The sequence below is a fragment of the Podarcis erhardii genome (genome assembly GCF_964252035.2).
Source record: "Podarcis erhardii genome assembly, chromosome: 6".
Classification (NCBI taxonomy): Eukaryota; Metazoa; Chordata; class Lepidosauria; order Squamata; family Lacertidae; genus Podarcis; species Podarcis erhardii.
Window position 1 is genome coordinate 74,964,589 of NC_138510.1, and position 25,415 is coordinate 74,990,003.

The 25,415-nt window shown below is 42.7% G+C and overlaps 2 protein-coding genes and 1 long non-coding RNA gene across 3 annotated transcripts in view; 1 reads left to right on the plus strand and 2 right to left on the minus strand.

The window, feature by feature from the left end:
• The window catches only part of PLPPR5 (phospholipid phosphatase related 5), a 93,786-nt gene that overhangs the window by 41,496 nt on the left and 26,875 nt on the right, over positions 1–25,415 (plus strand). Inside the window, exon 3 of the mRNA XM_081866127.1 lies at positions 2,442–2,692. Coding sequence (XP_081722253.1) covers positions 2,442–2,692 — 251 coding nt within the window. The remainder of the gene's footprint in view (positions 1–2,441; positions 2,693–25,415) is intronic.
• The window catches only part of LOC309344236 (uncharacterized protein), a gene marked incomplete at its 3' end in the record, with an annotated part of 133,235 nt that overhangs the window by 26,659 nt on the left and 81,161 nt on the right, over positions 1–25,415 (minus strand). The gene's annotated exons all lie outside the window — the stretch shown is intronic.
• LOC309344035 overlaps positions 1–25,415 on the minus strand; it is a 28,769-nt gene that overhangs the window by 1,873 nt on the left and 1,481 nt on the right. Inside the window, exon 2 of the long non-coding RNA XR_014157565.1 lies at positions 13,915–13,973. This is a non-coding gene — a long non-coding RNA (uncharacterized lncRNA). The remainder of the gene's footprint in view (positions 1–13,914; positions 13,974–25,415) is intronic.

The window sequence follows — 25,415 nt, forward strand, 5'->3', positions numbered from 1 at the left end:
GTATAGGGTTTTGCAGCTGATGCCAGTCAGCGGTGCCTGCAAATCCCATTTAGTCCAGTTGGTTTTTCACCTGCCTCACATGTATATGATGCCCAGTGTAGGGCAGGTGAGTGTGGCTTCACCAAAACAATTTTGTGGGCCAAATGAGGTGGAATGAATTAGGTTTGCAGGTCAGAGGTTCTCTGCTGCTTCCTTTGAGGTTTTTGTGCCCTTTCAGGATGAAATTCTGTTGCTAAATCTTCTACACCAGACTAGTCTTCAAAAACTGCTTACTTTGTTACATCAGACAACCTAGAATTTCATAATTCTTACATTATTATTGGTGAGCACTATGTGCAAAGACATGGCTGGCCTTCCTTGCAGATTTGTCCTGTTCTCTTGAGATGCCCACTAGAGTGATGGAAAGCAAAGACAATGCCAGTCTTCACCCTAGATCAGGGTTTTCCAAACTTGGGTCTCCAGGTTTTGGACTACAACTCCCATCATCCGTAGCTAGCAGGACCGGTGGTTAGGGATGATGGGAATTGTAGTTCAAAAAACAGCTGGATACCCTGGTTTGGGAAAACTTTCCCTAGATGGTGGTTTTTGCCAATCTGTTGTTCACCAGATGTTTTGGACTACAACTCCCATCAGTCACCCAAAACCTCTGGAGGGCAGCAAGCTGGTGAAGAATGACCTATGGTAATACTTTCCCCTCATGTTAATATTCATCTTGAGAACTACAAGGAAGCAAATAAGTAAATAAAAATAGGATGCCACACACCATAGTCCTATAAATCCCAAAACATAAAAATATGCAACAGTGAAAATGAATCCCTCCAAAAAGTGTAATTTTGAGGCATCTGAGAGAATGTTTTTGTTGTTGTTGTTCTTGAAAACCTTTTCAGAATCTTTTAAAAGAGAGGCAGTGATTTTCAACTTGGTATTCCCAGACAGATTTCTAAGGAACTTGATGAAACCCCCCTGAAAGAATTCGTCACATGATAACGCATCTGCTTTTTCTTTTCAGTAATAAGATGAATACATCTGTACTTGATTAACAATAAAGACCCAGGGCCTAATACATGCAGCTTTGATAATAAAAGATTCATAATAAACATTCCTCAGTTTTGCTAATGTTTGGTGGGAGGAAGGACAAAAACGCACCTAATGATGGACCTTCTTCCTCTAAGGGAAATGATTACCAACATTTCCTCCATTTCATCTATTTCCCCAAGCTTTCTTTGCCTTGCAGAGATTCTAGGACTTTATGTAAGCTATGCTAAAAAAATAAAATAAAATAAAAAATTCTTTCTTGGATTGCTGTGCCTCTAACTAGCTAGGACAATGCAAATATACAATACCCAAACTATATCTTCTTTGGCGATCACTCGTAACCGAGTAAGATTGTCTTCCATAAACACGGTTTTAACAATGAGTCCGTAAGTGACTGTGGAGGCCAATTCTGGATCCACACCTCCTTCCACGGTGGGGACATTGGTTTCTGGGCAGGAGTTGATCACAGTGTGGATTTGCCAAGCGTGCCTTCCTCTTAGTATGTTTCTCCTTTGCCTCCTGAGTTTGAGCGTCTTCAAAGCCCATGACACCTTCAGTAAAGGCTGTTCTCCAACTGGAGCGCTCGCAGGCCAGTGTTTCCCAGTTGTCAGTGGTTATTGACCTGACTAAGTCTTTCAACACTGTAAATTGTAATGCCCTGTGGACTGTCCTTCTGAAAATTGGCTGCCCAGATAAATTTGTAAACATCATTCGGCTCCTCCATGATAATATGACAGCAACAATCGCAGATAACAATGGCTCTCAAAGTGAACCATTCACAGGGGGATCAGGTGTTAAACAGGGTTGTGTTATTGCCCCAACTCTATTCAGTATTTTCATTGCCATGATCCTACACTTTGTCGAAGGGAAACTCCTCACCAGAGTAGAAATCATATATTGAACACATGGAAAGCTCTTCAGTCTGAGCAGGCTGAAAGCAAAGAGTAAGGTTACCAGTTACAGGTAGGTAGCCGTGTTGGTCTGCCATAGTCAAAACAAAATAAAAAAAATCCTTCAGTAGCACCTTAGAGACCAAGTAAGTTTGTTATTGGTATGAGCCTTCGTGTGCATGCAGGTATCTGAAGAAGTACACACGAAAGCTCATACCAATAACAAACTTAGTTGGTCTCTAAGGTGCTACTGGAAGGATTTTTTTTAATTTTGTTTTGAGTAAGGTTACTGTAACTTCCTTCATAGAGCTTCAGTATGCTGATGACAACATAGTGTGCACACGCTCAGAGGATGACCTCCAAACCATCCTAAATACCCAAACTATATATTAGCATCGTTATTGCTCATGCATTCTGGATGGTACTTTCATGGAGAAATTGCCGTTGCTGTTTGAAGTAACGTTTGGTCAGCATTCCAGATTATGAACTCTTCCTTTTCCTCTTCCTTTTCTCCAGGCATTTATGCATTTGGACTTTTTGCAACGGACATCTTTGTAAATGCCGGACAAGTGGTGACTGGGAATCTTGCGCCACATTTTATTGCACTTTGCAAACCCAACTACACCGCTCTTGGATGCCAGCAATTTACGCAGTTCATCAGTGGTGCAGAGGCTTGCTCTGGAAACCCAGATCTTATCATGAAAGCCAGAAAAACATTTCCTTCCAAAGAGGCAGCTCTGAGTGTATATGCAGCGACATATTTGGCCGTAAGTAAAGTAGACAGCCTCGTTCTGTGATGCCTCGGCTGCTTCTTGAGCAACTACTGTATCTTGTTCTTCCTAGTTTATTTAAACTTGCTCTGCCTTAACACACATGCCTCATGGGTCAGTGTCAGGGGTGTAGTGTGGGAGGTGCCAGGGGAGTCGTGGCCCCGGGTGCACAATTGAGGGGCATGAACATGGTGCCCCCCAGCACAGCCTGGACGAATGCTCCTCTCTGAGTTGGCCAGCTGGGCTGCCCTTTGCTTGGGTGGGCAGCTGGCTCAGTGCAGCCCTATTTTGCTCTTATGGGGGCGAGCGGTGAGGGCTGGGCTGCTACCCTCCTGGCACATGCACCCACTCGCCTCAGGACACAGCAACCAACGCTACGCCACTGGTCAGTTTTGCATTTCTTAAAAGTATGAAGACGCGGGTGGTGCTGTGGGTTAAACCACAGAGCCTAGGACTTGCTAATCAGAGGTCGGTGGTTCAAATCCCTGCGACGGGGTGAGCTCCCGTTGCTCGGTCCTTGCTCCTGCCAACCTAGCAGTTCAAAAGCACGTCAAAGTGCAAGTAGATAAATAGGCACCACTCTGGCGGGAAGGTAAGCGGCGTTTCCGTGCGCTGCTCTGGTTCGCCAGGAGTGGCTTAGTCATGCTGGCCATATGACCCAAAAGCTGTACGCCGACTCCCTTGGCCAATAAAGCAAGATGAGCGCCACAACCTCAGAGTCAGCCACCACTGGACCTAATGGTCAGGGTTCCCTTTACCTTTAAAAGTATGAAATGCCTCTGTTTTCTTTACCATGTGCAGGTGTTTGAAACAAGGGATTTTGGAGGGGCGGGGAGAACAGATCATGTGGACCTGCCTCACCCCTCCTGTATCGGCACATTAGAGTGTTTTGTTTGGCATTGCAGCCTGTGAGAAGGGTAGAGTTCAACCTGTTTAGGCCAAGGATGGGCACAAGAACCTGGGATAGCTCAATTGGTAGAGCATGAGACTCTTAATCTCAGTGTCATGGGTTTGAGCCCTGTGTTGAGCAAAAAGATTGCAGAGAATTGGAGTAAATGAACCCCATGGTCCCAGATTGTGTACAGGTCTGCTCTAGATGAGGGATGCCCTCTATATATGTTTTGGAATACAATTCCCATAATTCCTGACCATTGGCCGAGCTGGCTGGGCCAAAGGGAGTTGTAGTCCATGATACTTGGTGGACACAACAGTGACTACCCCTCATCTAGAGCATGCCTGCAGACAAACTGGGACCCACCAGCCATGGCAACAGCTCTAAGAAGTGTTTCAGAGTTAAAATGTTAAAATGACTGTAAAATGATTGAAATGTATATAACTGAAAATCATAATTTTTTTTTAATTTTTATTATTATTATTATTATTATTATTATTATTATTAAAATGAAGTGTTTCAGAGGATGGGGTGGGTCTGGGATAGTTCCAGGAAATGCAAGACTCTTACAGTTTTGGACGTACTTAGCATTCCACCTAGGTTCATTTGCTCTCCAGATGGACTAAAATAATTAACCAAAATACCCAAGGACCGATCTGAGAAATGCACCCACTGTCAGATTGCGTTTGTCCCCAGATTAAGCAAGGGCATGTTTTAACCTATCAAATAGAATTTTCCTCCAGCTTCCCCATTAATGTTGGCACTGGAGTAGCAGAGAATAAGGGTGGGGGAAAAGCTAATTTCATGCCGCTTTCCCTAGTTTCTGCTGGCCTGGTTTTATGTGGAGTCCCAGCCACAATCTAAGTCTTCCACATGAGTGAAAAATAGGCCTTGGGAGGGCAATTTGACAACACTGATGTTGACATCTGTGGGTCTTTTTCAGCAGCCAGAAGAGCACGATCACATGTCAGGGACTCTCATATGTACTTTATTTAGGTTTGTAGGTTGCGAGTTGTACATTTGAATCAATTAGGAAATAACTGATGGAAAGCAGGCAAGGAGAAAAATTCCAGGCATGCTGACACAGTTCTGGGTAGGGAGCGAAACTGAAGCAATATTGAATGCCTCATTAAAATGAGTTAAAATCAAGTGTAACGAGTAACAACATAGCAAAAACTAAATAGTCTAGCTCTCAGAATGCCCTTTATACAACACTACCTGTGCCGCTGCAACCGCGTTTATCTTGTCAAACTGTTTCCCTTACACTCAACAGCTTTCTCTGCTGATTATTACAGGAATAATTCTACGGTGGAAACATTTTCCTTTTCCTGAGATCAAGTACAAATAAGAAATGAGTCAGATCTCACACAAAGCAGGCCGTGTCACACATTCTTTTGTGGCCCAAAGTCTTTTCACAAATTCTTGGATGTATGCCAACGAGAAATATTGAGAATTAAGATGGGAGAAATACCAAAAGCATAAGGAAGAGAAATACTCTTTGGTTATTCCTCATAGTATAATCTCTGGTTGTTGTTGTTTTTTTTAAAAAAAAGACTGAAAACTTATATAAAAGCTACTTAAAAATAGTTTCTGCTTTCAAAAAGTTACTGGCATGCACTTGAACACTTTTGCTGCAATTTCAGTGCCGGTAAAGCTTCAGGTTTATGTCATTACTAGAAATACACATGGCTCATATCCACCAGGAGTCATGTGTGGTGAGTTCAATTCTGTGAATTCCCCTCCCAGCTGAGATCAATCATCTCTCCCCTGCTCCCCCGATTGAAGTTTATTATTATTATTATATAATTATAATTATATTTGCATACTGCCCTTCATCTGAAGTCCACAGGGTAGTTCACAATATAAAGATTTTTTATGTAAAATAATTTTAAGTAAAATTAAGTCTGCTTTTCCATTGGTATGTCTTCTGTAAGCCCAGTTGCAAACTTAGTGGTGTATAAATTATATAAAGATCAAAGTGCATACAAGTGACTTAGAAAAAATAAATCTGTTAGCATCTAAAGCCTTGGTCAAACAGCCTGCACAACTTACGGTTCACGAGTCCAAAGGTAGTCACGAAGTATGGACTTGAGGAACTTCCTGGTTTTTTTACTTCCTGCCAAGCACACAGTAGTCCCCAAGACATGGGAGCTGGATTCATAGGTCACCAGGCTACATATTTGGGTAACGATTTATGTCCTGTCTTTGGAGGTTTGGAACAGGGAGTGGGATACTGCCATGGTTGCAGCGGTGCAACAGGTGGACAGGTGGACCCGGTAGTAGTAACAACAACAACAACAACAACAACAACAACAACAACAACAACAACTTATTATTTGTACCCCGCCCATCTGGCTGGGTTTCTCCAGCCACTCCGGGTGGCTTCCAACAAAGATTAAAAATACATTAAAATGTCACACATTAAAAACTTCCCTGAACAGGACTGCCTTCAGATGTCTTCTAAATGTCAGGTAGTTGTTTATCTCTTTGACATCTGACGGGAGGGCGTTCCACAGGTGGGCGCCACTACCAAGAAGGCTCTCTGCCTGGTTCCCTGTATCTTTGCTTCACGCAATGAGGGAACCACCAGAAGGCCCTCAGTGCTGGACCTCAGCGTCCGGGCAGAACGATGGGGGTGGAGACGCTTCTTCAGGTATACTGGCCCAAGGCCATTTAGGGCTTTAAAGGTCAACACCAACACTTTGAATTGTGCTCGGAAACGTACTGGGAGCCAATGTAGGTCTTTCAAGACGAGTGTTATGCGGTCTTGGCGGCCGCCCCTAGTCACCAGTCTAGCTGCCGCATTCTGGATTAGTTGTAGTTTCTGGGTCACCTTCAAAGGTAGCCCCACTTAGTAGTCCCATTGCAGTAGTCCAAGTGGGAGATAACCAGAGCACGCACCACTCTGGCAGGGTCTCAGCCTGTGTACCAGGTGGAGCTGGTAGACAGCTGCCCTGGATACAGAATTGACCTGCGCCTCCATGGACAGCTGTGAGTCCAAAATGACTCCCAGGCTGCACACCTGGTCCTTCAGGGGCACAGTTACCCCATTCAGGACCAGGGAGTCCTCCACACCAGCCTTCCCCCTGTCCCCCAGCCCCCAGGCTGGCAGAGGAGGGTGGGGGTGGCGTGGGTCACCTGGCTTCTCAGCTGTCGCCATTAACTGAGAGGGGAGAGGCATTAGGCTGGTTGGTGCAATGCAGGTGCTGTGTTAGGAGTGTCCAATGGTCTCCTGTGCTGCCCTGGTACTGCAGAAGCTGCAGCAGCTTCTTCACCACATTGATTCCCTCTGGGGCATCCAGGTAAATAGCAGTGTCCCACCAGCTGCTGCTGGGTATGCTAGTTGGCATACGTGAATAAGGAGGAGGGAAATAACTTGGGTATCATCCAGGACTACTTCACCAGCCCACCAGAAACATCCAGCAGGGGTGGGTGGGTGGGTGGGCAGGACTATTGAACTTGAAGACCAGCATAGAGTCAAAGTAATTTGAAACCCATTATCATTATTATTACCATATTTTTCTGTGTATAAGACTAGTTCCCCCCCTAAAAATAATGTCAAAAATTAGGGGGCGTCTTGTACACGGATACATTTTCCCCATTTTCTTAAATCTGAGTCCCCCCAAAGAGGGGGCATCTTATACATGGGGGCATCTTCTAGACGGAAAAATACGGTAATTCTTACATTTGAATGCCACCCTTCATCTGAAGATCACAGCGTAGTTCACAACATAAAAATCGAAAACAAAATACATAATACATAAATACATTATAAAAACAAATTTAAGCCAATAACCCACCTCCCACGATCCAATGCATGGCTACTCACTGAGTTCAATGGGACTGACTTCTAGCTAAGTGGGTGTCTAGGTTTTAAGATACAGATAATCATTAAGGCATCTGTTCTAACCTTTCCTCATAGGGGTAGGTTGCTTCATCCCCTTGATCATCTAAACCAGGAAAAACCATTTAGACTAGTGACCAGCACTACATCTTACATTGGCTAATTCCATAAGTTAAATAGCTGTTGAGTGAAGAAACATTGCACGCTGTGTTAGGATCTTGCATATGGGTACTGTGGGTTGGGAATATGGTGCCTCTGATCTCCCAAACAACAGCAGTGTAAGTATGGCCTTTTAGGCTGCTGGAGGCTGGGACTGAACAATGGAGAACAATGGAGAATGGTAGCCACTGTAATGAGTAGCGTTTTGGACATGGACTTGGGAGTTCAGGGTCAGATATCTGAAACTTGTAGGACACAGATGGAGAACGCATAGTCCTCCAGATGTTCCTCACCTGCATAGCAAACAACATTTGGAGGGATGCAGGTTTTGGGCCACCATCTGCTACCGTAGCATTTCACATGGGGGTTGTGAGGAGATGAAATGGTGAAAACTTAGGAAAGCAGCTCTGACCTCCTTGGTAGATGGCTGGGAAGAAGAAGAAGAGAAGAAGAAGAGTTTGGATTTGATATCCCGCCTTTCACTCCCTTTAAGGAGTCTCAAAGCGGCTCACATTCTCCTTTCCCTTCCTCCCCCACAACAAACACTCTGTGAGGTGAGTGGGGCTGAGAGACTTCAAAGAAGTGTGACTAGCCCAAGGTCACCCAGCAGCTGCATGTGGAGGAGCGGAGACGCGAACCCGGTTCCCCAGATTACGTTCAGTTCTGTGCATTCTGCACTCTTAACTGAGAGGAGTAGCCAATGTTATGTCTCACACCATTATGCCCATGTTAATTGTCTCCAGGGTATCTTCTAGCTTTTAAATATCTTAGCATATTGTTTTATTAACAATAGGCTCCCTTTTTTCGCCACTGTTTAGTGTGGGTTGATGCTGCTATGACAACTTGGGACTTTCTCTCCTGCTGGATATGCAGCCTTCTACCAACAGCTTTTATATTGCCTGTTTGGAAAACTTCGTGGTTATTTATTTTATACTGTTGGGTTTTTTTAAACCAAGAATCGCCCAGGAAAGATGGGAATGTTGTGGAAGTTTAGGAAATTGCCTCCTTACCTTCTCTCATGTGTAGAACACTCTAAATCCATTTATTTTGCACAGCTGGACACAAAAGCAAAATAAATACACTATGGGGGGGAATCAAATTGGATATCATCATTTATGAAGAGTTTTATCCCCTCTCCTTTTGCTACTTTCCAATGTGATACAATTTGTTCTGTTAGGGATGTTGGAATTGGCATCAACTTGTAAATCTGTTTCAGTAAACACTACTTGTCTCATCCTTCATTTTCAACAGAAACCCAAAAGCCAAGTACAGTTATAACCCTTAACTATGACTAGTGATAATCATGGTATGTTGGTTAAGACCCCCAACACCCAGTGGCTAAGTGATGAGATTTGGCTTCCCTTGCAGAACAATGAGCCCAGCAATTGTTACCTCCGGGCATTTCCTGGAGTGTATACATGTCTTCAAGCTTGGGGAGGTGGCAGGGGAAAGAGTCCTTTTTCCAAGGGCAAAATGGTGTTGGAATGGAGGAACTTTGGCAAAGGTTTTGATTTTATATGATTCATAAAGCTAGGTATATTCCCTGAGCTGTCAAATCGAAAGGATACATTCAGGCATAATATTTGTAACTGTTAACAACTTTAAAGATGTGCCCCCCCCCTGTAATTTTCGTAACAGTTTGATTCTGTTATTGTTTGTATGTTCATGTGTCAGCTTGTAGATATATGGTAAAATAAAGTAAATAAAGGAACAACCAGGCCAGCATGGAAAGGTTGGCGAGAGGGCCATTTTGGGTTTTGGTGGGCCACAGGTTGTAGCAAGCTTGCCCTTGACACATTCCTTGCAAATAGGACTGCTGGCTTTCACTTTGGTGATTGTGCTGGTCCTTTTGGAAGCTCTCAGGCAGGATGAAAGGATTCACCCACTGGATCATTTGCAATGACTTAGGCCGCCTTCTCCCCTGGGCCCCCACTGCTCATACACACAGGTTGAGAGATGGGAGAGAAGGGGAAGGAACTGTTGAGGCAGCGACGGGGACTCAGAAATTTCTCCAAGCTAGTCTCTTGTCTTCAGGCCATGCCCTTCCTCAGCCCCGCTTCCTCAGATGTTTTTGCCTTGGCTGGAAGGTGTGCTTGAACTCTTGACAATGCTTCTTGTTTCCCTGGATAGAAGTTAGGGGTGTGTGACTGTGTGCATAAACTACTGTGCAAAGGTAAAATTTACATTCCTTTACCCACCTACTTTTCTTTCTGGTCCCACCCACTACAGTGGTACCTCGGGTTAAGAACTTAATTCGTTCTGGAGGTCTGTTCTTAACCTCAAACTGTTCTTAACCTGAGGTACCACTTTAGCTAACAGGGCCTTGCGCCGCCGCCATGCGATTTCTGTTCTCTTCCTGAAGCAAAGTTCTTAACCTGAGGTACTATTTCCGGGTTAGTGGAGTGTGTAACCTGAAGCATCTGTAACCTGAAGCGTCTATAACCTGAGGTACCACTGTACTGGCATTTGGCCCTCAGAAGGTTGGCTAGAAGGGAATGTGGCCCTTGGTTCCCCATCCCTAAATTTAGGGCGGCAGAAGGAAGGAGCCACAAGTGCAGACCCTCTTCCTGTTAGAGCACTGTAAGGAGCAGAAAGAAGGCTCAGGTTGACACCTGAGATGCCTACTTCTAATTTGCCTCTGTTTTAATAAAACAATGAAAGGGAACAGGACACAAGGACACACATGTTGTTTCCCCCTTCCCTACCACTTCTGCTTGTTGCTCATATTCTTTGCTAAAGGAGCAAGACTCCTTGACCTATTAACTGCTTTTTTGACTATGAAAAATGGCCGAGGCTGCGATTCTGGACAAGAGCAGAAGGCGCGACACTAATTGGCTAACACCACTGAGCGATTGATCTCCTGCCCTCCAATTCCAGTTGTGCATGAAGTCCTTCTGCATACTTCCCCTCATCTCACATATGTGTGGGGGCACTGCAGGAGGCTGCCGTTTCAGCGGTATGATGGTGACACTGCTTTCTCCTTCGCTTCCAGATGGCACAGTCTTTCAGCTCACTCCCCTCCACCACACCTCTCTGCTTCCCAACGGCTTGCTCTGAGGCTGGGTGATGAATAGCTGCTGGCTGAATATCAATGCAAACAAGGAGGAGGTGGTCCCGTAGAAAACATTTGGAGGAAATGCCATCGTGGGGACTGCTTGGAAGTTGGGCTATAGATTAAAGATAGATAGATACAATAGATGATAGATAGATAAATAGATAGATAGATGATAGATAGATAGATAGATAGATAGATAGATGATAGATAGATAGATAGATAGATGATAGATAGATGATAGATAGATAGATAGATAGATAGATAGATAGATAGATAGCTGATAGATAGATAGATAGATAGATAGATAGATAGATAGATAGATAGATAGCTGATAGATAGATAGATAGATAATATAGATAGATGATATAGATATAGATGATAGATAGATGATAGGTAGATATAGATGATAGATAGATAGATAGATAGATAGATAGATAGATAGATGATAGATAGACAGATGATTAGATGATAGATATAGGCATTTTACTTGCTTGATGTACAGTGGTACCTCGGGTTACATACGCTTCAGGTTACAGACGCTTCAGGTTACAGACTCCGCTAACCCAGAAATAGTACCTCAGGTTAAGAACTTTGCTTCAGGATGAGAACAGAAATTGTGCTCCGGCGGCATGGCAGCAGCAGGAGGCCCCATAGGCTAAAGTGCTTCAGGTTAAGAACAGTTTCAGGTTAAGAACGGACCTCTGGAATGAATTAAGTACTTAACCCGAGGTACCACTGTAATTGGTTTTCCCTCTAACTAAATCCATACCTGTTTCCAGTTAAGCCAAGCTGGAGTTGAAAAGCTCTTGTATTTTTTTCAGGTAACAAGTGATAATTAAAAGATCCCCCCCCCCAACTCTATGGAAGGGCTGTAGCTCAGTGACACAGCATCTGGTTTGCATGTAGAAGAACCAGGTCTAATCTCCAGGTCTGGTTGGAAAACAACCCTGTCTGAAACCCAGAGAGTCATTGTCAGTCAGTGTGGACAATACTGAGCAAGATAGTGCAGTCATCTGACTTGGTATAAGTCAACTTCCTTTGTTCCTGTGTTGTGGTTACAGGTTGTCTCCATGTCTAGCAAGTTCAGATAGAGCCTCAGTACTTCATCCCATGACATACTTCCCAAAGCCAATCAGTTGTATACGCAGGAGCCATGTTTGCTGCACACCAGCAAACTGTATCTGCACAAATAAAGTGTTCTTCTAAGAATACCTGTTGCTGGGGATCACAAGTGCGAAGAGTGCTGTTGCATTCAGGTTTTGCTTGTGAGCTTCCCATTGGCATCTGCTTGGTCATTGTGACAACACTATGCTTGACTAGATGGGCCTTTGCCCATCCAGTGGGGGCGGCTCTTCCTGAATTCTTCAGAAAATACCCAAATAGTACTGCCGCACAAAATGTGAATCTCAGACCTCAGTGCAACCCTGCCCTACAATCATGTCAGCTTTGTTCAATGAAGATCTTTGTACCCACATAAAGCTTTGGATGGGGGAAAGAAATGGAAGAAATTTGAGGTTATCCTTTGAGGGTTAGTTTCCTTATGGCTATAGCCTGGTTGACACGTAATGCTAAACCACAGTTTAGCCTTTTTAAGCATAAGCTCATGTGTTCACCCTTCCCCTTGTCCTGCACGCCTGCAAGGAGCCTGAAAGCTTTGTCTTCAGTTTTCAACTAACCATAGTTACTGGTTATTTGACAACTGTGGTTAGGGTGAACTATGGTCTAGGAAAACTAGCCAGAATCATTAACCACAATTTGAGGTCTGTTGGTTTCCCTAAACTAGGCACATCCTTGGATTTAGAGGTCACCCCCAGCTATTACCATGATTTCTCCCCTGATGCTACACTTCCTGCTTCTTTGTTTGGCAGCCATGCTCTCCTCCAGGGCTGGGAGAGCTGGCCAGGCCTGTTGGTGATTTAAAAATGGAGCCTGAAGGGAGTGGGAAAGCAATTGCACTCTGTAGTCACATACTATAGTTCCCTTTCCACTTATTGTCAGGAGTTCAGCCTACACTCGAGTAGGACCCTGGCAGAGACACATGCCCGACTGGCATGTTCCCTCCTTCCTGGTCAATCGCTCGGGAGATTCATAAGCTTTCTTCAGCCCAAACATCACAGCGACTGATGCCAACTGACACCGGCACACTTAGGGATCTGCAGAGTTTGCGCAACTTGCGTGTGACAGACCTCAGCGACTCAGCATTTTGGCTAATCTACTTTATTTACATATAAACACACATGGAGCACTGCAACATGGCTCTCTCTGGCGTCAGACAGCAAAAAGAAAAAGAACAAAGGACAATAGTTCCACTTCATGGAACACAGTAACACAAACATCCTGTTTCTGTCACTTCCCACTCTGTGGAGTCAAAACATATACCGTTATGTGATAGACAAAAATCCCATGACCACAATCATAGATCAGGAATTCTAACATCCTCCCCCAATTCATGCTCTGTTTTGCAGTCATCAGTGTAACTGCAACAACCATACAGATGTCATACACACAGTATACCCCGTATCACCTGTTCCACCCTTGGAACTACCTGCAACTGGATTAGCCTTGGGGGCCTGCCTGATGCCTCCATCTCCCTGGCAGTATCCCAACACTTCTTTGCAGCTCCATTATCAAAATAGCAGCTGACCATCCAAGTTATCTCTTGTCAAGTTATCAATAAAAGTGTCACTTGGATTTGAAAGTGCATTTTCCTTCTGGTGTTTTAAAAACAGCAATGGTTTCCCTTGGGAGGTTAGCAGCAAGGTTGGACAACCGACCTTGGCTCAATCCAGAAGAAGAAATGAGAGCGGGGAAACTCTGGTCATCTCTCTCTGAGTGTGGAAGCTCCAGAGGTCGCAGAATTTGGTCCCCAAATCCATTCCTAGCAGTGCCACTGTGCTAAATCACAACTACCATTCACCACAGTTTTGTGTAAGGTTTTTATGTAGTGAGCAACCATGGTTAATGGACTATACAAGCGAAAGGGGGAAGAGGGAAGTACAGGAATCCACATTGCCGCATGTCCTCTTAATGCTCAACTTCAGTTGAGCATTACATGCAAACACAGTCATTGTCATTTACTGTTTTTCTTATGGTAATACTGCTTGCGTGGTCAGAAATCTAAAATCTGAGTTGTGTGCATTTCATAAATACTTCATTAAATGAAAAACTAAATTGATAATGAAGCATCTGAGCCCTTGGCATACAGGTACTTTTTTGAGATACAAAGCGAAGCGACGTTCATTATTCATTAGGAGTGTTTGTTTTCTTACCTTGATGTGGGCTTTGCATTGCACAGGAAAAGTTCAGCTCATTGTTGTCTTCTGGTAATCTGTGTAATAAACAAATATAATTAGGCCGGGTCAGTTTCAGGGAGATTTATCTCTTGCCTTGCAGTGAAGTTTTATCCTTTAAGGTGCTAGGAAGATTTAAATCTTAATTCGTTCCGGAGGTCCGTTCTTAACCTGAAACTGTTCTTAACCTGAAGCACCACTTTAGCTAATGGGGCCTCCCACTGCTGCCACACCACGAGAACACGATTTCTGTTCTCATCCTAAAGCAAAGTTCTTAACCTGAAGCACTATTTCTGGGTTAGCGGAGTCTGTAACCTGAAGCGTATGTAACCCGAGGTACCACGGTATATAAAATGACAAAATACATGATAAAAGCAAGAACAAAACCCACAAACCAGTAAACCTCCCCCCCCCCGCAAAAAATAAAAAGTGCATTTAAAGGGGTAGAAGATGTTAATCAGCCCAGACACTGAGGTCCAGCTCTAAGGGCCTTCTGGCAGTTCCCTCACTGTCAGAAGTGAGGTTACAGGGAAGCAGGCAGAGGGCCTTCTCTGTAGTGGCGCCCGCCCTGTGGAATGACCTCCCATCGGATGTCAAGGAAATAAGTAACTATACAACCTTTAGAAGACATCTGAAGGCAGCACTTTAGAGGCTGGTTTTTAATGTTTTATTATGCCTTGTATATGCTGGAAGCTGCCCAGAGTGGCTGGGGCAACCGAGTCAGAGGGACAGGGTACAAATAATAAAATAATAAAAATTATTATTATTATTATTATTATTATTATTATTATTATTATTATTATTATTATTAAAGGCCTGGTTGAAGAGTAACGTTTCCATCTGTCACCTAAAGTTGTATAATGAAGGTGCCAGCTTGCCCCTTCATCCTTCTAAATCATGCCTGCCTTTGCCACTTTTCAAGGTATTAGGTGGATACCCAATTCGTATTCTCTCATCTCCCACCAGATGCCTAGTCCAACCTTTAGGCTGCTTAAATCCTGTTGAAGTCGGTCGGATTTAAACAGCTTGGCTGTGCAGAAGCTTACAGCTTTTGTTTCGAGTAAAAGGAAGGAGAGGGGAAAACAAGCTTAGCTGTCCTACTTGCAACCCTGAAGTCGTATCTGTAGAGTCACAATAATACAGTGATTACTATATTGATCAAGAACCCGAGATTTTTATTTTTATTTAATGAAAAACTAAGCCTGCAGTCACAAGAATTGGCTGTTCAGTTCGAAACCTGTGAAATTCAGCTCTTCCTCCTTCTATATTTATTTACACCCACTTTCTTGACCTGCCCTGTCTCTTGTACTTATTATCTTTTTCCTTGGCAGGAACTGGATATAAGGGCTTTCAGGAAAGGAAGTTGTTCTGGTGTTGTTCATCCTTACATTGTGCTCAGCCTGCCCGGAAGGTCTTTGTGAATTTTGATGAATCTGATGAGGACTCAGCTATACAGCTGCAAATAAAACATTTTGAATGTGTTGTAAAGTGCAGTACACAATTGTGCCATTAGATGGCAAAAGTGAGCTATGCCAAATTCAATATATCTTTCGAAATGTTTTTTTTAAAAAAAGCATTTTCACGGTTTTTTTTTATATGTGTGTAGATTTAACCTCAGAGCAGCTAAAACAGAGATTTTATGTGTGTGGTTGTTGCATGTGTCTGTATAAAACAGGAAGGCTGTAAATTAAGGCTAGATATTACAGTTATAAGACTCTGGACTGAAACCAGCAGCCCCATATCTCCTCCCCTCGCAAAGGCAAGATGCTCAGAATGTGATGGGATGCCCTCATGCTGCAAAGTTGCCTTGCTGCTGATCTGCTTCATTGGTGACCATTTGTGGATAAGGAAGTGTAATAGTACGAGGGTGTTAAACCTTGAGTATCACTAGGTGTCACAGCTGTCAACTTTTCCCTTTTCTTGAGAGGAATCCTATTCGGAATAAGGGAATTTCCCTTAAAAAAAGGAAAACGTTGACAGCTATGCTAGGTGTTATGGAAAAGGAAGGGAGTGGGTTTCTGTTTTCAGCAGCAGCCCCCGGCACACATCTGCCATAACTTCTAGCTCCACTCTAACGCCTGCTCCAGAATTCTTGCTAGTTTTGAAATCAGTCTGGAATTCCCTTTGCATGTTTGGTACACCATTGCTGGGCGATATAATGGCGCATTGTTTGAAATAGGTTTGAAGTTCAGATCGCAACAACGGTTTCAGAATTTCTGAGCTGGCAATATATTAGCTCCCCAGCCGCTGCCAGCACAGTGCATTTTACTCCTGGACAGTGCTTTTTTTTCGTCTAAAAAAATGTTTAGGGGTACTCTCATTTTCCTACTCATATTGAAATACTGTCCCTCAGTGATGCCAAACTGAGATTCACAAAATGTTTGAGGGTATGTGTACCCCTGTGTCCCCCGAGAAAAAAGCACTGCTTGCGCTTTGCAAGGGTGCACTATGCTTGCCCACTCCCTCCCTCCCTCTTTTATTTTATTTAACAATATATATATATTTAACAATATAATGTATAATATATAATATATAAACAATATATATATATTTAACTATACACACACACACACACACACACACACACACACACACTTTTTTAAAAGAAAAAAGCCCTCTAAGCATTTTACATAACATAAGAGGGAAAAAATCATAAGAAATTGCTGATACAATCAACAGATTTCAAGAAGCTAAAAGATGTAAGAAAAGCATTGCAATATAAAACCAAGTTTTTTTAAAAAAAAACAAATATAATTTTTTAAACGTGTGTCTGGGGAGGCTTGCCTAAACATAGAAGCTTTTAACAGGTGTCGAACACAGTACAGTAAAGTCAGTTCCAGAAAATAGGTGCTGCCACACCAAAAGATTGATTTGTCGCAACTGCAGAAATGAACATTATATGGAACTTGTTATAGTGCCAGTTCTGCAGATGGAAGCATATATTGAACATGGAAGATAAAACTTTGTGGTTTTTCAGAAATAAAATAATATGAGAGATTTTTTAATAATAATAATAATAATACAGTGGTACCTCGGGTTACAGACACTTCAGGTTATAGACGCTTCAGGTTACAGACTCTGCTAACCCAGAAATAGTACCTCGGGTTAAGAACTTTGCTTCAGGATGAGAACAGAAATTGTGCTCTGGCGGTGTGGCAGCAGCGGGAGGCCCTATTAGCTAAAGTGGTGCTTCAGGTTAAGAACAGTTTCAGGTTAAGAGCGGACCTCCGGAACAAATTAAGTTCTTAAGCAGAGGTACCACTGTAAAGTGTTTAAAGTAAAAGTTCCTTTTTTCAAAAAACAAACAAACACAGTTTGGTTAAAATTAAACCTGAATTATCAAAGCACTTTATTTCCTTGAACTAAACCCATCTCCCTTAGACAAAAGCTGAATTGGGGGGGGGGGGGTGCAAAGAAACATGGGCAATACATTCCTGGAAGCAAGCACTGGAAATATGGCAGATGAGGTCATATACAGTGGTACCTCGGGATGCGAACGAGATCTGTTCCGGAGCCCCGTTCGCATCCTGAACATAACGTAAGATGTTACAGTGCGTCTGCGCATGCGCTGGTCGTGTTTCGCCACTTCTGCACATGTGTGTGATGTCATTTTGACCATCTGCGCATGCGCGAGCGGCAAAACCTGGAAGTAACGCGCTCCGTTACTTCCGGGTCGCTGCGGAGCGCAACGTGAACGCGCTCAACCTGAAGCGTATTTATCCTGAGGTATGACTGTACTATATTGCTGGTGGAACTTGACATGTCAGGGACATGTCATCACATGGACAGGACTCTATCTCTAGTTCCTGGTTCCAGGAGATGCCCTCCTTAATTATCACTAGGAGGAGGATTCTACCCATGCCAGTGAGCTTGGGCCCTGTTATATTTATAGCTACCTGAGCTGCTCAGTTTGCTTAGTTCTCGAAATATGTATCTTGACCCTTTATTTGCTTTTCAACCTATGAAAGGAAATGGTTCTACCCAGTAACTACTAGCTCTTCATTATGGCACTGTCAGGGGCTGGACTGAGGAGGCATGGTGGGAACACCCCCCTCTTCCTGCAGCTTCCTGAGAAGAGGAGAACAGTATAGATTTAGAACAGCGGTTTGCAGAAGGTCATAGTTCAGAGGCTGCAGAGGGGAGAAGCTGAGGAATATTGGGAGAGGGACAGCAGAAAGAAGAAGGACCAGGAAAGGGACAGCTGACAGACTCAGTGTCTTTGGAAAGCATGCCCCCCCCCCCCGTAGTAGAACAGAAAGCTCAGAGGCAGAAAACATAGATCAGCAGGGGTGACGTAGAATAGGAGGGACTGGGGGTGGGGGTGGGATCTTACTTGGAGCATCGCCATTATCTAAGAGAGACCGCATTCCTTCGTCTCTCTCTCTCTGTGAATATTGAATAAACTACTTGGTAAGAACTCTTCTTGTTTATCTGCTTCTTGACATCTCACCGTGGAAGGGATAATATTCCCTGACAGGCACACACAATCAGCAAAGATCTTAGATGTTCAATAAGCGTCACACCATTTTCTAAAAGGAGTAAGGATGCAACATTTATATAAGGTTAGCACCAACTAAGTTCTGCCAGAGTAGAACCTTTGAAATTAAATTACCCAAGTTTTATTTGTTGGTAGCTACCATCTTGGTCATTTCAACCACCACTAAAATGGAAATATATATATACATACTATACAAGCTATACAAAATATACATAGAGACACCATTATAAGGCAGTATAACCCAATTAGTGCATATGTATATTAGAAAAAAACAAGCTTGGACAAATACGGTAAGTTTCTCAAATTCATTGGTGATCAGATCTTTACAGTCCACCATATTACCCTTAATGTACCTTCTCGGTTTTTGAGCAGCAGTCGCAAATCTTGCAATGTTGTGTGCCACAAAATTACCAAAGCCGGAGAAAAAATACATGATATTCACTTGGTCGTCCACTTCAAAGTTTGTTATGCTCATCAGTTTTGCTGGGTCTGCTCTAAGTAGAATTATTATTGGATACGACTCGAAAATTATACAAAGTGTACACTCCTAGGTAGTGTAAATGCTCTCTTACGGTGTCAAATTTTAAACACATTTTAGTGGTTAGGTTAACCAAGAAGTTAGCAACATTGGTTCCTTCCTTCCTTTCCATTCATATATCATGTTTTCCTCCCAGTTGCTCAAGGCAGCACACCTTGATATCTTTGCTCCTCCTCTTTGTTTTACCCTCACACCAACTATTAGAGAAATAGTTACCCATTGTCAGCCAATGACTCTCACGCCTAGTCCAGAACTCAAAACGTTCCATAATGAAACCCAGCCAACTATTCTGGCCTTTTCTTTTCTTTGTGGCTGCTTTAAATAGCTTTGATTTGTTTTGACCTGCTGCACTATGAACCTGTAATATCAAAGTTTCAAATGCATTTTTCTAGTTATGATTTCCACAAGCCGTTTTCTCAGCAAGATTCGTTTACCTTTCATCTTCCAGTATGTGTAACGGTGAAGATGATTATTCCTGACCTCTAGTGGAGTTTACCACAAATTACCATGTTATTACATAATTATGACAACCAATTGTTTTGTCTAACTTTACAAAAAAGATTTAATATGTCTAGGGTGAAAGAATGGATTTATTTATTACCATGCCATGGGCTGGGAGATGATCATTTATTGTGCATTTATCATCATAAGAGGCTGCTATAATAAAATATTCCCTCCTCTCTGATATTTGTTAAATTGGACCGTTTGACCCAATTATAAAAAAATTTGGTTTTTTTGTGCTTTGTTTTTTTCTTATTTAAGAATTTTGAATTTTATTTAGTGTGGTTTTTTTAAAAAAATAAAACCCCTCATGAATGTATGTTTGTATGTATGTTTGTGCATATAATTTTCCAAGCAATTTCAGCAACATGCTTAGCATGTTCCTCCCTTTGTTTCCTCCCTTTGCCTCTGGCCAACAGGACTGGCCCATAATATCTTGTTGCCTGAGGTGGAAGAGTGTGAACAGTTAGAAAAAGATAATGGCTGCCTAGCAACTCCAGAGCAGCATAATGTGGATTTCTCTGAGCAGATGACTTCTGTAGGTCCACTGAAGGATTATCCTTGGTTCTTGGTACAATCATCTACTCTAGGCTGTACCTGTCATGCTAGGCATATTAAGGTAAAGGTAAGGTAAGGTAAGGGACACGGGTGGCGCTGTGAGTTAAATCACAGAGCCCAGGACTTGCCGATCAGATGGTCGGCAGTTCGAATCCCCGTGACAGGGTGAGCTCCCATTGCTCGGTCCCTGCTCCTGCCAACCTAGCAGTTCAAAAGCACGTCAAAGTGCAAGTAGATAAATAGGTACTGCTCCGGCGGGATGGTAAATGGTGTTTCCGTGCACTGCTCTGGTTCGCCAGAAGTGGCTTGGTCATGCTGGCCCCATGACCTGGAAGCTGTACGCCGGCTCCCTCGGCCAATAAAGCAAGATGAGCGCTGCAACCCCAGAGTCGGTCACGACTGGACCTAATGGTCAGGGGTCCCTTTACCTTTACCTTTTAAGGTAAGGTAGGACATGGGTGGTGCTGTGGTCTAAACCACTGAGCCTCTTGGGCTTGCTGATCAGAAGGTTGGTGATTCGAATCCCTGTGACGGGGTGAGCTCCCGTTGTTTGGTCCCTGCTCCTGCCAACCTAGCAGTTCGAAAGCACACCAGTTCAAGTAGATAAATAGGTACCAATGCAGCGGAAAGGTAAACAGGGTTTCTGTGTGCTCTGGTCTCCATCACGGTGTTCCGTTGCACCAGAAGTGGTTTAGTCATGCTGGTCACATGACCTGGAAAGCTGTCTGTGTACAAATGCCAGCTCCCTGAAGGTGAGATGAGTACCGCAACCCCATAGTCACCTTTGACTGGACTTAACTGTCCAGGGGTCCTTTACCCTAGGCATATTAAATGGAGCTTGTTCCCAGTAAGGATGCTTACTTTAAACCCACTGAATTTAGTGAGGGTGACTTCCAAGTAGACTTGTATAGAAGTGTGCTATTGTGGAGAAGTAAAATTAAGGAAACACCGCTGGAACTTCTGCATTATAGTCATGGTGTTGTTAGTAAGCTTGTTTGGTATATGTGCTACTGACATACCTGCAGACTAAGGCTGGCTAAGCCCTAAGGCACATTCAAAGCACAGTGTTTCCCTCAAAGAATTCTGGGTGCCATAGTTTGCTAAGAGGTACAGTGGTACCTCAGTTTAAGAACAGTCTGGTTTAAGAACAATTTGGTTTACAAACTCCGCAAAACCGGAAATAGTGTCTTGGTTTGAGAACATTACCTTGGTCTAAGAATGGAATCTGAACGGTGGAAGGGCACCGGCGGTGGGAGGCCTCATTAGGGTAAGCGTGCCTCATTTTAAGAATGGTTTTGGTTTAAGAATGGACTTCCAGAACAGATTACGTTCGTAAACTGAGGTACCACTGTACTTAGAATTACATACCCTTCAACATTTCTCTGATAAAAATAGGGACGTCCTATTCTGTAATGATAATTTCACTATTCATACCCAACACATGTTACTAAGTTTCCCCGGCCACTCTGGGCAGCTTCCAACATATATAAAAACATAATGAAAAATTAAACGTTAAAAATAACTTCCCTATAGAGGATTGCCTTCAGACGGCTCGGGAGTCAAATAACCTCTAACATTTCTCCAACTCCATAACCTCCAACATTTCTCTAATGAAAGCAGGGATATCTTAAGAAAAAGCAGGACATTCCAGGATCAAATCAGAAACCAGGACAGCTTCTCTAAATCAGGGACATCCCTGGAAAATAGGGACACTTGGAGGGTCTGGAATTGTATCTATATGAAGGGTATACTACAGTGTGCAGAATACTTTGAGGGAAATAATGTGCTTTGAATGTGCTTTAAAGGTATATTGCATGCACAATTTGCGTCTGTGTGTTCAGAGATTAGCCTCTTCTGGAATAGAAAGGACTGGGGGGAATTAGATCAAATGTGCTAGGGGAAATGTCCCGGGTTCTATTCTGCAATCCTGGCTCTGTTGCCAGAGGAGGTGTTCATGTCTATCCATAGAATCGGCTCATAAACTTAAGCACATTTAATTAAATGCACAGGATCACAGGCTGCATTAACTTTGGGTCAAAATCTGAGAAGCAGAGTGCCCTTGGACAGTGGTGGGGAGCAACAGAGACAAGATCAGAGCTTTCCCAAGAAGTGAGATTTATTGGGAGAGAAGAACAAAGTGGTCGTATAATAATTGACTGTGAAGGCTGTTCCAGAGAAGGGAAGGAGGGGTGGGGATGAGAAGTGATATGGCTGTCAGCCACGGAGGCTGTAATGTACAGTGGATTGCTTCAGGGAGGGGAAAGGAGGAGGTGTAGTGGGAGTAGGAAAGCTGGAGAGAGAGAGGGGGGGGGGAGAGAGAGAGAGAGAGAGAGAGAGAGAGAGAGAGAGAGAGAGAGAGAGAGAGAGACTTCCTTATGCTTTGTCTGTGCAGGAATTAGTAGCATTAGGATAAACTGAAAAATAAAGTAGAAGGAGAGACTTCCTTCAATCTCAGCTAGTCTTCATGGCACACACTCTACTGTTAGCAGCAGTGAGGGTGAAGAAAATACAGAGCTAGGCATCCAGAGTCAGTCAGGTTGATTTTTTTGTAGCAAGACTTCTCCTGGGATCACCTAGAGTTCAAGGATCCGGAGGTTCAAAAGCAGGAACTCACCCAGGAATTCTAGAGGCCATACAAATAGAGTGTTTGCAAGCATGGCGCTAACAGTGGCATACTAAGTTGGGAAACGATTGTAAGACTGTGGAAAAGAGAATTCCCGCAAAGCAAAAACAGTCAATTTCACATAATTATTTCATCTCTAAAGAACGTTGTATTATTTCCGTGCACTGTAATGTAAGATGGATATGGACAAACAAGAGTGTGTCTAGAAGAGAAGGCCCAAAAGGGAGAAGGGCCTGGAGACTAAGGGTTTGTTCACACCGGAGTATGTTGTGGATTCACAGTTTGCTTGTGTTCTCATTAAGTGAGCATCATCAGCATGACACCCACTGTGGAGAGCTGCAATTTCACACATTTTCTCCACTGAATTTGGATTTTCCCAATTGGGGGATAATTTGATAAGGGGAGAAATAAATGACCCCAAACTGCTGCACTGTGGTCAGTGGATGATTTGCATCAGGTTCCCCCCCTCAATGAATGGATCAATCCTTTTTTTTTAATAAGATATTTATTGAAGTTTTCAAGAATAATACAATGTAAAACAAAAAGAAAAGAAACAACAAAAATACAAAAAATACAAAAATAAAAACAATTAAAAACACATAGAATTTCCATTTACTTAATTTCTTTTAACTTATTTTCCAGACCTCCTCACACCTCCCTTTCTTATATTCCAATTCAAATTATTAGTTCAGCAAATCCTCACCATTAGTTTTTACTTATTTCAAAACCTTATTTTCCATGTCTCTTAAGCATTACAGCTGGAAACCACTTAATTTCTATCCAACATCATTCTAACATTCATTAATTTTACAATATTTCTGCAAATAGTCTTTAAACTTCTTCCAATTTTCTTCCGCCGACTCTTCTCCCTGGTCTCGGATTCTGCCGGTCATTTCTGCCAATCCCATATGAATGGATCAATCCTTCCCTTGTCCTTTCCATGTCCCGCACTCAATTACTTACAGTGTCATCCCGAGTTGTGAGTGCTGCTTTGATTTTTTTTAAATAAAAAAGTGTTCACTCAGATTGACAAACAAAGAGGGGTGGGGGAAGGAGAAAAGCATTAAGAATAAATAAAAAATGCCCTTGCAGGTACAAGAAGTGGGAAAGAGAAAGGGGAGGGAAATAAGTGGCAATCTTTCATGTGAGCGACTCCAAATTGCACCCGGGGAAAAGACATGGAGCAGTGCTGGTGAAGAGTTAAGACTGGGGAGAATCCCAAGGGGCTGAATGAGAGGCTTAGACTTTGGTCCTCAGACTGAAAGTTCCCTGCCCCTGAAATAGCTCATAAAATCAAAAGTAGACCCCCCCCGATGTGTCTTGCTTTTTATTTGAATGTCTCAAAATGACAGCAGTGATTTCCCCCACATTTCAAAAAACCAACAACATACCTTTAAACAAAGTTTAGGCAATCCTTGCTGAGTTTATGAAGCCTCTACTTACCAGGGAGCTTGAATTTGAATTCCATTACTAAAAGCGCTGTGTAGTTTTTCCTGAACATTCTGTAAATGTTTTCTCTTGACAGATACACAAGCTCTCGTTTCTATTTCTCTCCCTGCCAGCACACAAAACCTCTGTAGCACTGCGCAATCAGAATCAAGTTCAAGAAAGACCAAGATTAAAAATGGCAACAATACTGGAGGGCAGGATTTAACAAGAATATGGTACTGCAGGAGTTAGTACAGTCTGTGAAATGAATACAGTATCAGTTTTGACTGAATGCGGTCACAGATTTATTTGCTTGTAGGTTGCCTTTTACATTTAAACCCCTCCCAAGGTGACTTCCTATATATAAATTCATGGTGTAAAACTAATAACCAATTTAAAGCAATAAGAGGAACCCACAATACCTTTCAGGGGAATCCATTGCATAATCCTGCAAAGTTTTGGTTCCCCTGCCATACCACTTCCCAGTTTTCCATATTTTTAATTGCTGCCAGTCAATGAATCAATCAATCATAGACATGTTCAGTCTATGGCTGGCTATTGATTTGTTTATATACTGCTTCTAACAGACGTATCTTAAGCAATGTACAGTAAAATCAACACACAAGAGACAAAAGAGGTTGAAGAACAACTACTGTGTGATTGCGTCTTACACACATTTCACTTGTGTGAATTCAACTATACACAGTTGCATAACTATTGTTCTTCAGTATCTTTGCAATTCTCCTTGGTATCCTTTCTAGTTTGTCAATGTCTGTCTTGGATTGCAGTAACTAAAAGGGGTAGTGTTTAAAGATGCCAACCTATTTTGTTAAATTCCTGCAGTTTTGTTTTAATAAGATGAGTCTATTCTATAAAGACAATTAAGAATAATGGAACATTTTGATACTGTTCACTGGCATCACCAATAGGTATGAGACTGATATTATTATTATTATTATTATTATTATTATTATTATTATTATTATTATTATTATCATCATCATCATCATTTAGATACGGTTGGAAGCCTTGATCTTACAGGATTTATGAGTTTGGAAAATGCACCTTTTAGAGTGTTCTCAGTATGATGTGTAAAGGTTGAGGGTATTTTGTGTGAAAGTGAAAAGCCAGTTTAATTTAGAACATTTTTTTGTTGTGGTGGTGGTGATTATCCCCTTGTGTGTGCTATTGAGGCTCACAAGGAAAGTAGGCAGCATGTGGTGAAGTCAAGTAAAAAAAGATAATGCCCAGTTGAGATAAGCAAGGTTGAGTCACAGTAGGCCATGTCAGGTTCATCAGGTAAGGTGTAGTTTAGCCTTTCTCAGACTTGGGTT